Genomic DNA, 21,419 nt, shown 5'->3' with positions numbered 1-21,419 from the left:
GAATAGAATAGATAAGCAGGAGGGACAGAGACCCACGTAGAGTGAATCTTGGATTTTCTAGGAAAGCCTCAATTTGAAAAATATTTTCCCATCATCAGATGACACTAGAGTATTAAGCTTTAAGCCCAGTGTATGACAGTCAAGAGAGTCAGAATCAGAGGATGATTTCGGTTTTCCCCCATGAAACAAGAATTATGAAATCCAAACCTTATTAGTTGTTTTAAGTACATAAAGGAATTCCTGAGACTGATTTGCCTATTGGCAAATATAGTACGACCACACATTGAAGGAGAAAGCACAGGACAGAGGAAAGACCAAGGACTTGCACTCAACTCCAAGACTAGCCACTTGTTCTGTGACCTTGAGCTAATTACTTCATCTCTGAACCCCCAGTTTCCTTAACTGTAAAGTGTGGATACTAAGTAAGTAGCTCAAAAAGTTGTAATGAGAATTAAATAAGGTAATACACATAAATTGCCTTGAATACAGTTTAGTGCTTAAGAAATATTCAATAACTGCTACTTTCTTACATTTGAGTATGGACAACTTCTCAACTACATCCAATACCAGCTGAGCTATGCTCATTCAAGCTGTTTTCACCAATCTGAGGTTGTATGGTCCACAGCATCCAAAGTTCAAGAAATAACATCAACTTGGTACATATATACAATGGAGTATTACTCATCCATAAGAATGAAATAATGCTATTTTCAGCAACTTGGACAGACCTAGAGAGAGTCATATTGAGTGAAGTAAGTCAGATGGGGAAATATCTTTTGACATCCCTTATATGTGGAATCTAAAAAGAAATGATACAAATGAATTTACTTATAAAACAGAAACAGACGCACAGACTTTGAGAATGAGCATATGGTTGCCAGAGGGGGAAAGGCTGGGGGAAGGGATAGTTCGGGTGTGTGGGATGGAGACATGTACACACTGCTGTATTTAAAATGGATAACTAACAAGGACCTCCTGTATCACACAGGGAACTCTGCTCAGTGTTATGCGGCAGCCGAGATGGAAGGGGGGCTTGGGGGAGAGTGGATACATGTATTAATGTAAGTATGGCTGAGTCCCTTTGTTGTTCACCTGAAATGATCACAATATTATTTGTTAATTAGGTATACTCCCCAGTACAAAATAAAGTTTTTGAGAAAAAAAAAAAAGAAATAACATCAACAAAGAGTCGAACATGACTTAGTGACTAAACAACAAAGATACATAAAATACTTACCACTCCCTACCCTCCAGAAGGTATAGTAAATACAATTAGCAGAAACCTACCTTGGTTGGTTCTCGGCCGTGAGGTTCTCTCCCCTCTGATAGTCACTGTCGGCCACCTGGGTTGTAGACCTCTTCACAATTTGCTTAAGTTCCTGCTCCAAGCGTTCTGTGATGGCCTTCACTGTCTCTGGGATCTTCTTCAGTTTGGCCAGCCCCTTGATGAGGATGCCCATAAAAAGGGTGCTGTTCTCCTCTGGATCCAACTCCAAATCCTCCTTGATGTCCTGGAGGTTTAAATCCTTCACTGCTAAAAAAAAAAAAAAAAAAAAAATGAAAGAAAGAAAAGAAAAATCAATCAGTAGCCACAGACTGCATAACCACATCCAAAACCAGCATGGGTCTGAATAGATACATGTATACGTAGGGTTGAGTCCCTTTTGCTTTTCACCCGAAACTACCAAAACATTGTTAGCTGACTCTACCCCGACACAAAATAAAAAGTTTAAAAAAAAAGATATGGAAATATGATAAAAAAAAACAAACAAGCCAGTATGGATCTAAAAAATGGGACCACTCCCTTAAAAGGAATCATAGATGTTTTTCAATTAAATCTAATTAAATTATACTTACACAGTAACTCTCAAAGAATCACAAAAAAAAAATTATGTTCCTCAAATTATACCCAAACCATCAGTTAATAAAGGGTAGAAGCATTAAAAGTAAGCAAAACCTCACGGAAACTTTTCTACACTTCTGCAATGAGTCAGTTGGTTCGTGACATTTATCAACATTCACTGTTTATAAAATGCCATACTTGATGCTGCAGAATTCCAAAGAGCCATGCTGTAGTCTTAAATTCATATTTATTAATTAGGAGCGATAAGGAGCTTGATAAAAAGACATAAATACACATGGAAAAGAAAAGACACATAAGTTAAAAGTATAACAGAGTAAGAGATGAAGAAAAAGAAAGGAAAAACAGTATATACAAGTGAAACAACTGTGAAGAATAGAAGAATATTCCCTAAATACAAAAAAAAAAAACTTAATATTTTTCTTTAAATACACGTCTAACATAATACCATTATCTACTAAAGACAGGTCTTGCCAATCCACGGAAGTTTTCTGAGTAGTAGATCTTTAGATGACAGCTTTCATCTAAACCGTAAGGTCTGGGGACGAAAGAAATAGCTTCTAACACTGGCTTTTAACCCCTGTGGGAGTGGAAAGAGGGCAAGGCTGGGATCTGAGACGTCTGTCATCTACTAAAAACCACAGGCCTTTCCCTCAAACTAACAAACATACAAGTAATACTTCTCATATAATTTCATGGGTTTCCACAACAACCAGAAGAACTACAGGTTAAAAACCTCTCGCCTAAAAATAATTTTCTTATTTTACAAATGGTGGACTACAATAGACAAAAGCAAAAGTGAGTAAAAGCCTAAGGATGGACCCTAATCAAGTTGTTCCCATCCTCCCCTCTCTCCTTCACTCTTCTAAACACCTGATCCCTTCTAAACATGTGATCCCTTCAAGACTTCCCTGGTGGTCCGGTGGTTGAGAATCCACCTGCCAATGCAGGGGACACGAGTCCGATCCTTGGTCCAGGAAGCTTCCATATGCCGCAGGGAAACTAAGCCTGAGTGCCACAACTGCTGAAGCCCACACTTCAAAATCTTTAGAGACTTTTGAATTTTTTTTAAATGTGGCTCCTGAAAGACTGTGTACATTCTTCTTTAGCAGATTCAAGCTCAACTATACTACAGACCCAATCAAAGTTCTTCGGCACCACTGGAGTGTTTTGTTTTTCCATTTATTTTTATTAATTGGAGGCTAATTACTTTACAATATTGTAGTGGTTTTTGCCATACATTGACATGAATCAGCCATGGATTTACATGTGTTCCCCATCCTGAACCCCCCCCTCCCACCTCCCTTCCCATCCCATCCCTCTGGGTCATCCCAGTACACCAGCCCCAAGCACTAGTCCCATGCATCCAACCTGGACTGGTGATCTGTTTCACATTTGATGATATACATGTTTCAATGCTGTTCTCTCAGATCATCCCACCCTCGCCTTCTCCCAGAGAGTCCAAAAGTCTGTTCTATACATCTGTGTCTCTTTTTCTGTCTTGCACATAGGGTTATCGTTATCATCTTTCTAAATTCCATATATATGTGTTAGTGTACTGTACTGGTGTTTATCTTTCTGGCTTACTTCACTCTGTATAATGGGCTCCAGTTTCATCCATCTCATTAGAACTGATTCAAATGAATTCTTTTTGATGGCTGAGTAATATTCCATGGTGTATATGTCCCACAGCTTCCTTATCCATTCGTCTGCTGATGGGCATCTAGGTTGCTTCCATGTCCTGGCTATTATAAACAGTGCTGCGATGAACATTGGGGTGCACATGTCTCTTTCAGATCTGGTTTCCTCAGTGTGTATGCCCAGCAGTGGGATTGCTGGGTCATATGGCAGTTCTATTTCCAGATTTTTAAGGATCTCCCACACTGTTCTCCATAGTGGCTGTACTAGTTTGCATTCCCACCAACAGTGTAAGAGGGTTCCCTTTTCTCCACACCTTCCAGCCATTTATGCTTGTAGAACTTTTGGTAGCAGCCATCCTGACTGGCGTGGTAATGGTACCTTCAGTGTGGTTTGATTTGCATTTCTCTGATTAATGAGTTAATGTTGAGCAATCTTTTCATGCTTTGTGTGTTAGTCATCTATGATGTCTCTTGGGAAAATGTTGTTTAGTTTTGTGGCCCATCTTTTTTGATTGGGTCATTGTTTTTTCTGGAATTGAGCTGGCCAGGAGTTGCTTGTATATTTTTAATTAGTTCCTTGTGTCTGTTTCTTCATTTGCTATTATTTTCTCCCATTCTGAAGGCTGTCTTTTCACCTTGCTTATAGTTTCCTTTGTTGTGCAAAAGCTTTTAAGTTTAATTAGGTCCCATTTGTTTATTTTTGCTTTTATTTCCAATATTCTGGAAGGTGGGTCATAGAGGATCTTGCTGTGATTTATGTCGAAGAGTGTTTTGCCTATGTTCTCCTCTAGGAGTTTTCACTGGAGTATTTTGAAATTTATTTAGGGAAGACTGAAAATATTCCAGTATATGGAATAAGTCCTTCTAACCACTGGATAAAGTCTCTGAAACCTCTACTTCAGATAGTATGTGCGCTATTCCCCTCAATTTTTTCTTTTGCTCCCAACTCATAAAATGCACTAATGTATAAACTTAATGACTTCACTTCACTTAATGACATCCATGATATAATTACTTACACAAATTTGTCCCTAAGTCAATAAGCCCTCTACAGATTATCCATAATGCTGTTGCCTTAACTTCAACTCACTAGACCCCTGAAACCCACAGCAAGAGAGAAGGAGACAGAATGATCAAATCCATATGGTTTCCTTCACAGCATAGAGGGCATCTGATAATACAGTAATTAATTTTAAATATTTTAATACTAGCAAACTGGGAGTAGAACCAAGAAGCTTTCAGCCTCTAAACTGACATGACAGTTCTGAAGCCAAGTGAAAAAAAAAAGTCATCAATATTTCCAGTCATGACATTCCAAGAACAGACATTTTAGTTACTGGTTTTGTTTTACACATAAAGAACTGGACACCTCAGGCCGCAAAAGTACTCCATCCTGCAAAACCAACCTCAGCAGTAGGAAAGTACTTAGCGGCCAGGGAGCCATCTGAATGCAGCATGACAGAGAGGGAAAATGAAGCAAAACCTCTAAGCAGAGCTTTAGGCAGGAAAAAAAGTAGTAGAAATTCAGCTGGGACAGAATGATCTTCACGAAAGAGCACATGAGTCACAGACAGGACATATCAGAGGGCCACCTAAACGTCACAACTTGCACACGTGCTGAGTGATGACGAGTGCTAGGTGATAAGGTACACGCAGTTGAAATCAACAAGCCCTAGACTACATGGCATACAGATACTTATATGACACTAATATGACAGATAGCCTATTAAAAATAACAAATAAGCAAGGTATGAAAAATAAAATGCCACAGCCCCAAATGGCACATTTGCTCACAAAATTATCTGTTTGTCTCCCGAAATCTCCTAGAGCATAAACACTGAACAGAGCCAATATTAATTAATTTATATTATCTATTTCACTTGCATCAGCTGAAAATTAAAAGGCGATTCTAAAGAATAATATAATCAGCCATGAAGACTCATTTAATAATCACAAAAACCCAGTGAGGTCAGATAGAATTATTGGTGCTTCAAGGAAAAAGCCTTGTATAAAAATAATTTAGCTGAAACTCAGCAAGTCTTCACACCACCATTAGAACAAAATACACATATTTCAAAATTGATAAACCCTAAATCACTTTTTTTAATTAATTATTTTACTTTACAACATTGTATTGGTTTTGCCATACATTGATTTGAATCCTCCATTTGTATGTACCTCTACTGTTATAACATGTATTCAGCGTTTTAGAACACTTTAAAATTAGAAATACTTTATACTTTTCCCAATACTCTTTTCTTTGATTTTTTATATTTACTTTTTTTTTCTTTTTCCTTTTTGCTGAGGACCTTATCAAGTGAGAACTTCTTGAACTTGGTTTAGAAGACTTTAACCTATAGGACTGTGTTAAATGTTAAAAGACTTTGATGTCTTTTAACCAATTCTTTCTACTGAAATGTTACTGGTCCCAGTTGTTTCTTTTAGACACACACATATTACTAAACAGGCAAACAGATAAGACAGGGCAGACAGATATGCATATATATCTACACCTCAGTGGATATGTGGGATCATGGAAGGTGGATTTAACTAGGATACTATGATAGTCACAAAAGAATTAACTAGATGCTATCTAAGGTCTTTTCAAGCTCTATCATTCCCTGATTCCATTAAACCATAGTTAACTCTAGGTATCTCTGGTTCCAAGGCCTACAGCTAATTGTAAGAGCCCATTTAGTAACAGACAAACAAGGTGAATAGTCCATTTATGAAGCTAAATATCTTATAAAAGAAAACTACTTTTCAGTTCATCAGTAAATATAGAAAGCAACCTAGACCAGTCCCCGGCTGCTTTATTTTTCTCAGTATGTTTCGTAAGAAGATAGGTAACACAGGCCAGGCCTATACGCATGTCATTAAACTGCAGAAGGTTAAGGGCCCTGGTAATACACTTTAACCTTTTATTGAATATGCCATTTTATTTATCGTTTATAATTACACATGTCAATTAAGGCATAAGAGTTAATGGTAGTGTTTCCTATAGATGTCACTCCTTACACTACGCAGGGTCCATAAATTATGTAAAGTTCATATATATGATTTCAACCTATAGAGTTTACATGCTATATTCAAGAACATTGTCCCTGTTTAAGAGAACTATCACTATTAATCAGAATTCAGCATTTAAAAAAAACCTTCAAAAAAATTACCAAGCCTAATTAGACCACAAAGTATCAACAGAATTGCACATTGTCAATGTTGCCCTCACTGTTCTGAGCCTAGCCTCAGAACATTGACAATATTCTTAAGGGGAAAATAAGAAAGTTACCGCTTAAAAATAATTCTTATGCTTCTGATCAACCTGGCACTGTAAACTCATATCTAAGATACACAATCTGCTCAAAACTCAATTATACATAAAATATAAGAAATTAAAAATAGTTAGCTCAAAATTGACAACATCACCTCTGCGGACAAGAAATGCAGACAAGTGGAGCCAGAGTGTGTGTCCAATGAGCTCTGGGTGGAGAAGCACGCAAAGGCAGGCAGGATTTGGCCCACGTAGAGCTAGAGACTTAGCACGCTCCAGTGGACAGCTGAGATGACAAAAATCCTTTGAAGGCTGCAAGCACAGGACCAAACCAAGCTCCAGACCCACACTGGTAGGCTACTGGCCTCATCAAATCCTTATCCTCCATTTATGCCCCAGTGGAGCGACTTGGTCAACTACTTATCTTAAATACTATTGGGTTCACCAATGAAAAATTACCTCTAACATCTTTTATTCTAATTAATGCACCCACTGCTGCATATTGAGAGAGCAATATCTGAGGCACTGGTTGCCTCTGGAGTATAGAATCTTGATTAGGGTCTTTCAAATGTTAACTAACTACCCCCAGAGTGTGCATTCCTGATTAAGGTACTTCAAAACTGTTAACTAAGCACCCCTAAGGTGCAGATTCAATTACTTTAAAGAAAACTACAGACAATATAATACCCCACTCCTGAAAGGAGGCTGCCAAAAGCTGTTGACAGCTGATGCTACTGGGGGCAATCATTTCCAAGGAGCTAGAAGATTTTACAGCCTCAGCATATGGATAGTTTCAATTCAGAGGTGAAGATGGAACCCCACATTGCATTGAGTTTTGAAAACACAATGAGCATACATTGATCCTTCCATAGTGAAAGTGGGCTGAGGGGAAAATGATGGTATGTTTGGAGAGAAGGTAGAGTGGAATACTGTTAGGATAAAAAACAAAACTAACATCTGTTGAATCAATTTCATAGGTGATATAAAACACTCAGTTCAGTTCAGTCACTCCATCGTCTCCGACTCTTTGCAACCCCATGGACTGCAGCACGCCAGGCCTCCCTGTCCATCACCAACTCCCAGAGATTATTCAAACTCATGTCCATCGAGCCAGTGATGCCATCCAACCATCTCATCCTCTGTTGTCCCCTTCTCCCCTCACCTTGAATCTTTCCCAGCATCAGGGTCATTTCAAATGAGCCAGTTCTTCCCATCAGGTAGCCAAAGTATTGGAGTTTCAGCTTCAGCATCAGTCCTTCAAATGAGTATTCAGGAATGAATTCCTTTAGGATGGACTGGTTGGATCTCCTTGCAGTCCAAGGGACTCTCAAGAGTCTTCTCCAACACTACAGTTCAAAAGCATCAATTCTTCGGTGCTCTGTTTTCTTTATAGTCCAACTCTCAATGCACACATGACTACTGGAAAAACCATAGCTTTGACTAGATTGACCTTTGTTGGCAAAGTAATGTCTCTTATTTTTAATATGCTGTGTAGGTTAGTTATAAATTTTCTTGCAAGGAGCAAGTGTCTTTTAATTTCATGGCTGCAGTCACCATCTGCAGTGATTTTGGAACCCCAAAAAATAAAGTCTCTCACTGTTTCCCAATCAATTTGCCGTGAAGTGATGGGACCAGATGCCATGATCTTAGTTTTCTGAATGTTGAGCTTTAAGCCAACTTTTTCACTCTGCTCTTTCACTTTTATCAAGAGGCTCTGTAGTTCTTCACTTTCTGCCATAAGGGTGGTGTCATGTGCATATCTGAGGTTATTGATATTTCTCCCAGAATCTTGATTCCAGCTTGTGCTTCATTCAGCCCAGCATTTCTCATGATGTACTCTGCATATAAGTTAAATAAGCAGGGTGACAATATAAAGCCTTGAGGTATTCCTTCCCCTATTTGGAACCAGTCCACTGTTCCATGTCCAGTTCTAACTGTTGCTTCCTGACCTCCATACAGATTTCTCAGGAGCAAGGGCAGGTGGTCTGGTATTCCCATCTCTTTAAGAATTTTCCAAAAAAAAAAAAACAAAAAAAAACAAAAAAAGAATTTTCCAGTTTGTTGATCCACACAGTCAAAGGCATAGTCAATAAAGCAGAAGTAAATGCACATTATATTGCCTAGAGCAAAAAGGATGCCCCTTTGGGCAAAGAGTAGCAATCAATGGAGAATAGGCTACTAGAAATGTTAACAGGGATACAGGATAAGAGACAAGGAACAGATGAATAAATTGATCGTTTATATTAATACTCACTAAACTTTATTAGGCTACAGTCTGCTGTTAATGTATGATTTTGTAAGTTCAATTGCCCATAGAGATAGAATGATATAGTAGAAAGAACAAAAAGCTTAGCATCACTTTGAATTATCATGTCTAGTTGCATGTTCTCTCCATTTCTTCAGATGTGAAGAGGAGATAACATTATCAAGAGAATTGTGTCTATTAAATGAGATAATATGAACACCAAGGCAAACACCAAACATTTTAAAAATAAAAATGAATTTTTAAAACCTCTAGCTTTACTAACACTTCAGGGTTCCTGAAGACAAGGATGGTGGCTTAGATCATAATCTCTCAACATTTCCTCCGGAAGCAAAAGAGAACAATAAAAATAAACAAAATTTCAAAAAAACCATGCTTTCAGGATAACTTGAAATACAGAAATTGCCCCAAATTCAAAATAACTAGAAATAAAAATACGAAGAAAAAAAATCATCTAATCCCAGGAAGTGTTATATTATGCTCCTCTCCCACCACTTCTTTGCCATAAGTCTTTGTTACAAGCAAAAGTATACTGTGAAAAACTAGAATAAAGAAATTTAAAGAGAGTTAATGATGAATCTAAAGACTGATGTAGAATCAAAGTTTTAGAAAGACAAAGTCAACCCTAAGTTTCAAAACTAAAAAGGTATACAAGCAGATCACAGCTTGAACTATAGGGACTTAAAAGCAGACATAATTTGAAAGAGCAGTGTTTGAAACACACAGCCTCTGAGAGAGAAATGAGACAAAAAGAGATAAAAGCCTTTGGCTATGGGATGATGAACAGGAGAGTCATGATTCAGAAAGCAAACAAGCTTACCCCACCACCAAAATAAAAGGACCACTAAAGACGAGAGTGAAAAGTTGGCTTAAAACTCAACATTCAGAAAACTAAGATCATGGCATCTGGTCCCATCACCTCATGACAAATAGATGGGGAAACAATGGAAACAGTGAGAGACTTTATGTTTGGGGGGCTCCAAAAAGCACTGCAGATGGTGACTGCAGCCATGAAATTAAAAGACGCTTACTCCTCGGAAGAAAAGCCTTGACCAACCTAGACAGCATATTAAAAAGCAAAGACATTACTTTGCCAACAAAGGTCCACCTAGTCAAAGCTATGGTTTTTCCAGTAGTCATGTATGGATGTGAGAGTTGGACTATAAAAAAACTGAGCACCAAAGTATTGATGCTTTTGAACTATGGTGTTGGAAAAGACTCTTGAGAGTCCCTTGGACTGCAAGGAGATCCAACCAGTCAACCTTAAAGGAGATCAGTCCTGAATATTCAGCAGAAGCACTGATGCTGAAGCTGAAACTCCAGTACTTTGGCCACCTGATGCAAAGAACCGACTCATTGGAAAAGACCCTGATGCTGGGAAAGATTGAAGGCAGGAGGAGAAGGGGACGACAGAGGATGGTTGGATGGCATCACTGACACAATGGACATGAGTTGGTGATTGACAGGGAAGCTTGGCATGCTGCAGTTCATGGGATCGCAAAGAGTTGGACATAACTGAGTGACTGAACTGAACTGAAATAAATGAATCTGCAGTTTTCTGTAATGACAGAAGAGGGAGGCAATGAGCTAGGAATCCTACAAAACACGCCACCAATATCATAAAAAAAATGAATAGGAAAAATAATGAACACATTCTTGTGAGAGTATTACAAAAAAAATCCAACAGACATCAAGAGGAAAATTTCATCCAACAAATCAGCATGAAGCACAAGAAATCTGGGTGATAACACTCTAGGTGGAATTAATATACTCAAACAAGAATTTGGGGATATGAAAAGCCACTTTGAGTCAAAAATCGAAAAATTATGACAGACACAGACAATCAAAAGCAAAGTGTGAAAGGAAAACTTACAAAACTCAGGAAAGAGAGGGAAGAAAAAGGCAATATTATCTCATACCTCAAGAATACAATACAAAATATGCAAGACAGAATAGATTGAAAAGATTTATTTGATAAAGGATATTGAGTAAATGCAGGGAACCCAAGTAAAGGATAAAAAGGAGAATAAGAAAAAGTAGTAGTAGAAATAAAAAGATGAAAGAGAGAGTAGTAGAAATGGAAAACAGGCAAAGAAAAATAGAGTGATAAAGAAGAAAAGTAAACAGAACATTTAAAATTGTAAACCAGGAAAACTTACAAAAAAAAAAAAGAAAAAGCTGAATGCATAAAATGAAACAACAGCCCATTGGGTATCTTGGAAAATTAATACCTAAAGAAATCAAGACTCCAAGGCACATCCTACTAAATCTTTTCAGTTCCTAAGACTAAAAAGAAATCTGTAAGACTTAAGAATCAAGGAACTTTAATAAGTGGAAAAAAACCTGAGGTATCAGAAATTTCGAAAAGCACTAAAAGAAAAAACTGCAATAGTATTTTGTAAAAATAATAATAATAATAATTTAACGTGTAACCTAAGGAGTTTGTATCCCCAAGTGGCCCTTTAAGTATCAAGGCTCTAGGAAAAAGAAATAAAAAGTTTTCAAATAAAGAAACTCTGCATCCATGACTCCTCGAGGACTATTTTAGATAATGAACTTACTTCAACCAAGAAATGACTAGGAAACTTGAACAAAATGTCTATTCATGAACATTTAGAACATTTAAATGTAGATTTAACACAAAAACAAAAGTTGTGGAAAACAACTACATGAAAGTAGTATGCTGTAAAAAAGTAAAAATATGCAACTAAAAAAAATGGCAGAAGAAAAAGAGAAAAGTAGAGCAAGTTGATTGTTTATCATGGAGGCAAAAGATGGAAACTAAAGTATACCAATAAAAATAGAGAAATCTGAGAGTAAAGGTTTAACCAAAAAAAAAAAAAAGTGTCTAAGAGCATTTTCTTAAAAGTATACATTAAAAGACAGACACTGGGTGGGGGGCGGGGGACTTCCTAGACAAAAAATTTCTGTATAAGTAAAATAAAAGAACACATATCTTAGAAAGAAACATAGCATACATAATACACATATTTACAAAATACTAAGATACAGTTGTGACAGAAGACATCAGTCATATCAATATATATCAATGGATTCAACTCATCTATTAAAAAAAGGTTTTAATTCAGCTTACAAAGCAAGGCCAAACTATATATGCTATATACATACTAAAGCCAATTTAGAAAGACTAAAAATACCGAATGAACAGTTCAGTTGTGTAGTTCAGTTGTGTCCGACTCTGCGACCCCATGGACCGCAGTATGCCAGGCTTCCCTGTCCATCACCAACTCCCAAAATTTACTCAAACTCATGTCCATCGAGTCGGTGATGCCATCCAACCATCTCATCCTCTGTCGTCCCCTTCTCCCCCCACCGTGAATCTTTCCCGGCATCAGGGTTCATTTCTTTTTTTTTTTTTTTTTTTTCTTTTTTTTCAAAACCACTCAGATGGTGTCCTCTCCCTCTTACTCTCCCAAAGGAAGAGAAGAACGATCATCAGCGGCCAATGGCAGCTGCAGAAGCAACACCAAAGACCGGCTTCATGCTCAGGAGAGAACACTGCATCTCCTCCTCATGGTTTCGGGTGCTCTACACAATCAGAGAAACTTCTCTAGTAACAAACTATAGAAATGATCCCTGAAAGTATAGTCTTCAGGGTTCATTTCAAATGAGCCAGTTCTTCCCATCAGGTAGCCAAAGTATTGGAGTTTCATTTCCGCATCAGTCCTTCCAATGAATATTCAGGAATGAATTCCTTTGGGATGGACTGATTGGATCTCCTTGCAGTCCAAGGGACTCTCAAGAGTCTTCTCTAACACCGCAGTTCAAAAGCATCAATTCTTCAGTGCTCAGCTTTCTTTATAGTCCAACTCTCACATTCATACATGACTACGGGAAAAACCAAAACCTTGACTAGACGAACCTTTGTTAGCAAAGTAATGTCTCTGCTTTTAATATGCTGTCTAGGTTGGTCATAACTTTTCTTTCAAGGAGCAAGTGTCTTTTCATTTCATGGCTGCAGTCACCATCTGCAGTGATTTTGGAGCCCAAAAAAATTAAGTCTTTCACTGTTTCCACTGTCTCCCAATCTATTTGCCATGTAGTGATGGAACCAGATGCCATGATCTCAGTTTTCTGAATGTTGAGCTTTAAGCCAACTTTTTCACTCTGCTCTTTCACTTTTATCAAGAGGCTCTGTAGTTCTTCACTTTCTGCCATAAGGGTGGTGTCATCTGCATATCTGAGGTTATTGATATTTCTCCCGGCAATCTTGATTCTAGCTTGTGCTTCCTCCAGCCCAGTGTTTCTCATGATGTACTCTGCATATAAGTTAAATAAGCAGGGTGACAATATACAGCCTTGACATACTCCTTCCCCTATTTGGAACCAGTCTGTTGTTTCATGTCCAATTCTAACTGTTGCTTCTTGACCTGCATACAGGTTTTTCAGGAGGCAGGTCAGGTGGTCTGGTATTCCCATCTCTTTAACAATTCTCTTTAAGAATTCTCTTTAAGAATTTTCCACATATGAATGAACAGTATGTCAATCAATAAGCGTTAACCACATCAATGAAGGGCATTTTTTAATGCCAAAAAGCACAATTCACAAATGAAACTACAACACACGACTATTCACATACCAAAAAACAGCAATCACCATTTTTAAACAAAAACTATAGGTGAGTCAAAGAGACATAAAAGAAAAACACTAAAAATAAAAATGGAGATAGACAAACAACATAATGAGAATTTCACAAATATACATCAAACTCCTCATCTAATAGAGAAAATGCATCTTCTTCTCAAGTACCCCTGGAATATTAAAAAAAAAAATAACAAACCATAATATATTAAGTCACAAAGAAAATGTAAGTTCTATAAATTTAAAATATTACAAGCAACATTCTCAATTCAACACAACAAAGCTAGAAAATATTAAAAAAAAAAAAAAACCAGAAAAGACCCTTTCATCCTTAAAATTCTTTTACCAAAAACACTTGGATCAAAGGAGAAATAAAACCTGAAAGCAGACAGTCTTTGTCAATGGTATGTATCTATGGAATAAAACCTGAAAGCAGACAGTCTTTGTCAATGGTATGTATCTATGGAATAAAACCTGAAAGCAGACAGTCTTTGTCCATGGTATGTATCTATGGAATAAAACCTGAAAGCAGACAGTCTTTGTCCATGGTATGTATCTATGGACTAAAACCTGAAAGCAGACAGTCTTTGTCCATGGTTGTATCTATGGAATAAAACCTGAAAGCAGACAGTCTTTGTCCATGGTATGTATCTATGGAATAAAACCTGAAAGCAGACAGTCTTTGTCCATGGTTGTATCTATGGAATAAAACCTGAAAGCAGACAGTCTTTGTCCATGGTTGTATCTATGGAATAAAACCTGAAAGCAGACAGTCTTTGTCCATGGTTGTATCTATGGGTACATTTAAAGTAGTAATGAGAGAGAATCTTCTGTCACTAAATACTTTTATTAGTAAAAAATGAAAGAATTAAAATGCGTGATTTCAGTTGCTAGTGCAGGAAAAGAATAAACCAAATGAAAGGATGAAGAAGGAAAGAATAAAAACATAAAGGAATGAGGTAGAGAACAAAAAAATGGACCTAATCAATACATCAAAATTCTTATTATTTTTTGGGAGAAAAAACTAACACCAAAGACAAACCATTAGCTACTTTGATCAAGAAGAAAAGGGAAACAGCACAATTAGATGACGTAAAGGAAACAAAAGAATTTTAAAACAGTAAGAAAATACTTCATAGACATCTATATAAATGAGTTCAGTTTAGTCCCTCAGTCGTGTCCGACTCTTCGCAACCCCGTGGACTGCAGCACACCAGGCTTCTTTGTCCTTCACCAACTCCCAGAGCTTGTTCAAATTCATGTCCATCGAGTCAGTGATGCCATTATTCTATATACATTATTCTATGTAAATAAAATTGAATAAATGAAATCAATAATTGCCTAGGGAGATACAGATTATTAAAACTGATCCCAATAGAAACAGAAAGTTTAAAGAGAACAATTTACACTGATGAAACAAAGTTATTGAAGAATAAAAGGTAAATGTATTAAAACATACAAGATCCAAAAGGTTTCACAAAGAAATTCCTAAATCTTCAAACACCAGATACTCCCAGAGCTCCATAGACTGTTTCAGAGCATTGATAAATGAAAGACAATGTCCTAATTCCTTTTATGCAGCAAATTATTACATTGAAACCAAAATCTAGTATGATTTGGACCACAGGCCACTATTACTCATGAACATGATGCAAAAATCCTAAATAAAATATTAGCAGACAGAATTCAATACTACATTGAGAAAATAATACAGTATGATCAAGGGCAATTTATTCTAGTAATGAAAAATTGGTTCAATATTAAGAAATCCATTATTGGATATTAATAGATTAAAAATAAAATTTTTAAATGGATAAAGACAAACAAGTTGGCACTCCATATCCATAAGTTTCACATCCAAATTCAGCCAACCATGGATAGAAAATAAATTCCAGAAAATTCCCAAAAGCAAAACTTGAACTCAGATGCATGCTGTCAACTATTTACATAGCATTTACACCACATATAGTATAAATATAACATATATGCGCTGGGAAGCCAAAAGATACCTGTGACTCTCTTTGCTGTGGTGGTCTGAACCAAACCCACAATATCTCTGAGGTATTTCTGTATTTATATTCTGTATCTTTTTCCTGTTTGTTTTCATACTTATATTACTATGAGTGTGTACATATAAGGGTATACATGTTGTACATGTGTAAATGTAGATTATATGTATTGGGCTTCCCAGGTGATTAGTGGTAAAGAATCCACCTACCAATGCAGAAGATGCAGGAGATGTGGGTTCTACCCCTGATCTGGAAAATCTCATAGAGAAGGAAATGGCAACATACCCCAGTATTCTTGCTAAAAAATTCCATGGACAATGGAGCATGGCAGGCTACAGTCCTTGAGGTCGCAAAGAGTCTGACACAATTTAGTGACTGAGATGGCACTGTTTCTATATATTGATTTGTATGTCTGTTTTTGTCACAGTACCACACTGTTTTGATTACTGTAGCTTTGTAGTATTGTCTAAAGGCTAGGAGGATGCTTCCTGCTTTGTTCCTTCTTCTCAGGATTACTTTGGCAATTTTCAGTTCAGTTCAGTTGCTCAGTCATGTCCAAGTCTTTGCAATCTGGGGTCTATATATTTATATACATGTATATGTTATATATAGTATTTGCATAAACTACATTATTTAATACAGTTTATACATTAAAAATTAATACATTTTTAGTAAACAAACTTTGGTCTTGCTTCATTTTTCTATTTAGAAACATTTGAGCTATTAGTCCTATTCTGTCCCCTTGTATATATTCCTCAAATCTACTTCTGGTCAATCATAGAAATCAAAGGTACTTAATAAGAGCAAATGCACGGATGCCTCAGAAACAGTTATATTTAAAATACCAAGGGAGACCCTATCAAAAGGACAGAAGTAATACAAAAGATGTCAAGATTTTGGAGAATCAGATCTTCACTGTTCTAAAAGTGACATTTGAGTTCCAAAAAGAGGAGCTTCATCTCCTTTCTGTTAGGATTCATAGCTCCCAACCTACAAAGAAAATTTTTAAAATATTGAACCCCAAATTCTTGAGATAAATATCAAGTCTCAGAACAAGGTCTGATGAAACAAAAACATCAAGAAAACAGCAGCAAAAGAAGAAAAAATAATTTCATTTGTGCTCTCTTTATGTTTTATTGCTTAACCTATACTGGTACCAGAAAGCAAGGGAGAGAAAAGTCCAGTTTCATTATAGTTATATTCACAGCAATCCCAGCAGGAGTGTGAATAAAATGAATAAAGAAGCCACAAATGAAATGCCTGTGTACCTTGGGAGTAATTGCTCAGTCAGAACGTTCCAAAGGCAATTTGCCAAATAAAAAGACATACTGAGAATCCAAAAGCTTAAACCAACATTTTACTATAATTATTGGCTTTTCTCCACACTTTTTTCATGCTTCTACTTAAGTTATAGTTGAATGACTACATCTAAATTAGACATTAGTTTCCCTGTACATTACAAAATACTGTGACTGATGAGAATAATAGGGAAAAAAATGCTTGCAAAATACATCCTTTACGTATTTAGAGTAAGGATAGTATGAGGCCAGTCTCCAGCAAATACCTTTTTGGTTGAACCTGGACCAATCACTCAGCATCCCTGAATTCAGCTTCCATATTCGTAAAATAACACTTGATTTTTCGTAGTATTTTAAAAATAACACTTGATTAACTAGAGAGTATAAGCAGTTTTTCATATATTGACTAATATAGCTGTCCCTTTATGCAAACTGCCTGCTCATATTTTTGTCTATTTTTCTACTTGTTTATCTTACCGATTTGTAGGGATTCTTTATATATTCTTGATATTTTAACATCTGTTAGATAAATGCCTATCTTTCCATGTATATAGACTCTTCTGTGAATTGCCCATTTGCCCAGTTCTTTATTATGCCATTGCTTTTCTTCATGATTACGTAGGAAAATTAAGTGAATGCTAATCATTTTTCTCCTTATATGTTACTTGCTTCTGCCAATCTGTGCCTGGAATTTGCATCTTATAATTAAAAGTTTTATTTTTAATTAGATGATGCAACAGACAGATAATTCCATACAATTTTATGATAACTTAAATATCTGGCAATACACTTAAATATGACATAAATATAATAATCATCATGACAGTAACAGTACCTGCCCCAACGACCTCTTAGGACTGCTCCATCAGTTGAATGATGTATAGTATCTTACTAACGGTAACATGTAAACTATAATAGAACACCTCTCACATAAAAGTCACTCACAACTCTATCTCTAAATAAGACATGTGAAAAATAACTCATTCACAAGCCACAAAAATTCTCATGTAATTAATAATAATCTGAAAGTTCTCAGAAATCACCTGCATCTTTAATTTATGGCACCCCGATGGGAGATCTGTTCTACCCAGGGATTCCCTATTGCAACTTCCTCTATAGAAATGTCAGCTCTAATGGATTACACCCTCAATCCTACTATTTCACAAGATGAGAAGGGAGCTTTAAGAGCCTGTGCTAAATTCCCTGCTGAAAAAGACTATTACTTTCTAGGCTGACTTGCAGAGCACTTCACAAATAGATTCTCAGGACTTACTGTCCATTATTTAGAATAAGACAAAATTTCTGTCCTTTATTATAGTATATTTCATCAGCCCCACACTTTTATATGTACTTATTAGAAACATTTTATGGAGTTCTCTACATAATTTACATTTTTCTCATTTATACAATTCCCTTTAATAATGTGACCCAGATTAATATCGTCCTAAAAACGAGAACTGCAAAGACTTCCCACATCATTTCAAGAAAGTCAAATTTTTATATATTGGCTTCCAAAAATAACTTAGGTCAGAAAATAAGTACTTGCAGACTGTGACAAGTAGAACGGGCCCTGAAACATTGTTGTTGCTTAGTCACTAAGCCATGTCTAACACTTTTGCAACCCCATGGACTGTAGCCCACCAGGCTCCTCTGTCCATTGGATTCCCCAGATAAGAATACTGAGGCTCTAGAGGGTTGTCATTTCCTTGTTCAGGGAATCTTCCTGATTCAGGGATTGGAGCCCCATCTCCTGCATTGGCAAGCAGATTCTGTACCACTGAGCCATCACCGGGGAAGCCCATGAAAGATATTCATGAACTAATCCCCAGAATCTGTGGATATGTTACTTTACATGACAAAGGAGACTCTACATGTGATTAAGGTTAAGGATATTGAGAAAGAGAAAAGATCCTGGGTTATCCGGGTAGGAATCAATTTAATCACATGGTCCCTCAAGAGAGGAAGAAGGAAGCAGAAGAGTGGGTCAGAGAGGTATAGGGTGAGAAGAATGTGACCCACTGTCCCTGGCTGTGAAGATGGAGAAAGGGAGCCTGCCACAAGTCAAGGAAAGCAAGAGCCTCTAAGAGCACGTAAAGGCAAGGAAATGGATTCTCCTGCAGAACTTCTGGTAGGAACACAGCCCTGTCCACAACCTTCATTTTAGCTCAATGAGACCCATACTGGACTTTTAACCTACAAAACTGTAGGATGATACATGTTTCCTGTGGTAATCTGTTGCAGCACTGACAGAAATCTAGTATCTAGTTTATTTTCAGGAAAACTGCATGCTTTGGAACCCCGCTCCTGATGTGAAATCACAAGCGCTACTATGTGTCAGCTGCATCAACTTAAATCTATCATTAACCATCCTCAGTCTTGCTTTTCTCACCTGTAAAATGGGGTGCCTCTCTCCTAAGATTATTGAAGGACTTCATGAGTTAATTCATGTAAAGCACTTATTTCTACTGTTTCACAGATAGAAGGTATACTGAGCACATGTTAACTACTGTTACTATTGACTTTAATCAATAACTATCTTCTTTTTCAGTCACCCCCAGAAAAATCAAGAGATCAGTCCTCCAAACAGAAAAGGAAATGAGCCCTTCTAAAAAGAAAGTTTTGTGGCCAGATCTACAAGCCATCTTCATAATGGTCCCAAGCTCCACTAATCTATCACGCAGTTCTTCCAGAGTCATTCCCAAAAACGAAGGGACAGATGGCTGAAGTCAAAGTGTCACCATGAGCTCCACTCAGTGGTAAAGGCTAACTGCAGGGCCTGACAGAAAAAGTGCACAGAGAGGAAAAGCTGTCTCATTAAAAGTAATAGATGTTGCAGAATTAGCTTCCACTGAAATTTGCCATCACTGGCCTTTTTTCAGCTTATTTGGTATTTATGTTTTTCATTTTCAAAACGCCTGCCCCATCATCTCTTCATGAACAATTAAAATTTTTATTTCACTTGGCCACTGACTCAGCAATATTTACCTAAATTGATATAACCAGGCTAAGTGGCAATTCACATTATAAAGACACAAAGATCTAACAATCGGTAATTTCCACAAAAGGCAGAGGTAAAATATAAATCAAGAGTATAAATGCATTTTCTGTATCATAATTCCACACTCTACAACAACTCAAAGCAGTGTCAAAACTCACAGAACAGTGATATAGCAAAGAAGGGGGCGGAAAACAAAACCTTTTACTCCAGGAAGAAATCTGAATACACAGCTTTGTAAACTGTCATAATATGTGCTTGGGTTTTTAAAAAAATGAGTAAAATTTATTATAAAACAATTCCTTACAGCAGAAATTAGGACAACAATATAAATCAACTATAACTCAATAAAAAATGAAAATCAACCCACCTTAAAAAAGCAATTCTTATACTTTTCCTACAGTAAAAGCAATAAACTTCAAGATTCCAAGCTTAAATAATCCTAAATTTTAATTAAATTTTATTTTATAAAGTAATTAAATATGCTTCAGCAACAGTATATTGTTAGGCTCTCAAAATGAACACTTTCAGTTAGTTGCACAAAATGCATTGACTGAACTCAAATTATTTTTCCACCTTTTCATCATTTCAAGCTGTATAGGACTACAGAACCAGTAAAAACTGTTTTATCTGAAAGTCAATAATAATAATTTTTTATTCCTTTAAAAGACATTACTATTTCTTTAAAAGCATTTGTAAGGTCACCATCTTCCCAACCCAAGGCTGCAATGGCAGGACAGGTGTTTGCAGCAGCCCAGAAGCTCTGAGCCCAACTGAGATGAACTGAACCCTATGATGGGGCAGGTCTGAGCCACTCCAGAAGAATTCCCTTAAACTTTGCCTCCAGAATCAAAAATACAACTTCCCTCCCCAACTTTAAATATCGGCAAAAATGGCTCTCCTTCGTCTCATTCAGTACCATATTAGATAGGTCAAGAAGAAACAAGATTAGTCTGTGGCTAAGTCCTCAGAGTGCACTGAGGTGTCCACACACGCACACAGGTAGACGTGGAGAGGCCAGTGGGAAAACACAAGGAGTGTAGCTATAGAGCAGAGGTCACACACTCAAAAGTTCTCATGGACCCGGCAAGGAATGCGCTATGTGCAGCAGCTGGGTAAAAGCTAATAGGCTCAACAGAAGTTAGAGCAAACACACACACACACACCATCAAAAAGCATTCAACTTCAAAGAAAACAAGCAGCGCTGCTCAAATGGAATGCCCACCCTGGCCTGGGCCCAGGAACTGCAGCCCATTAAAAAGCAGGTGAGTGGCTGAAGAATTAAATACTTACCACTGGAGCTTCCAGGAGTAGAATACTGAGAGGTATCGAGGAATTTCCGAGGCGTAGGAAGGTTTGTAACATCCAGCAGAGGGACAGGAGAAGCGTCCTTCACCAGGGAGCTAAAGGGGAAGAACAGTAGTAGTTACTCACTTACCACTTTCTCCAAAATCTACTTACATCCCAGGACATGCCCATC

General features: G+C 37.0%; 1 protein-coding gene and 1 non-coding gene across 3 annotated transcripts in view; both read right to left on the bottom strand.

Moving 5' to 3' along the window:
• The window catches only part of EXOC4 (exocyst complex component 4), an 811,011-nt gene that overhangs the window by 724,850 nt on the left and 64,742 nt on the right, over positions 1 to 21,419 (bottom strand). The window contains exons 5-6 of one of the 2 annotated variants that reach the window (XM_043463745.1): positions 21,233 to 21,342; positions 1,288 to 1,534 (exon numbers count right to left, since the gene is read on the bottom strand). In XM_043463745.1, the coding sequence (XP_043319680.1) occupies positions 1,288 to 1,534; positions 21,233 to 21,342 (357 nt within the window). The remainder of the gene's footprint in view (positions 1 to 1,287; positions 1,535 to 21,232; positions 21,343 to 21,419) is intronic. The other variant, XM_043463746.1, reaches the window with a different exon arrangement.
• On the bottom strand, positions 12,435 to 12,648 carry LOC122439081. Its single transcript, XR_006268814.1, has one exon. It is a non-coding gene; the product is annotated as a small nucleolar RNA U3 (small nucleolar RNA).

The sequence above is a fragment of the Cervus canadensis genome, chromosome 3 (assembly GCF_019320065.1).
Source record: "Cervus canadensis isolate Bull #8, Minnesota chromosome 3, ASM1932006v1, whole genome shotgun sequence".
Taxonomy (NCBI): domain Eukaryota; kingdom Metazoa; phylum Chordata; class Mammalia; order Artiodactyla; family Cervidae; genus Cervus; species Cervus canadensis.
This window is presented reverse-complemented; position numbering and strand designations above follow the sequence as displayed.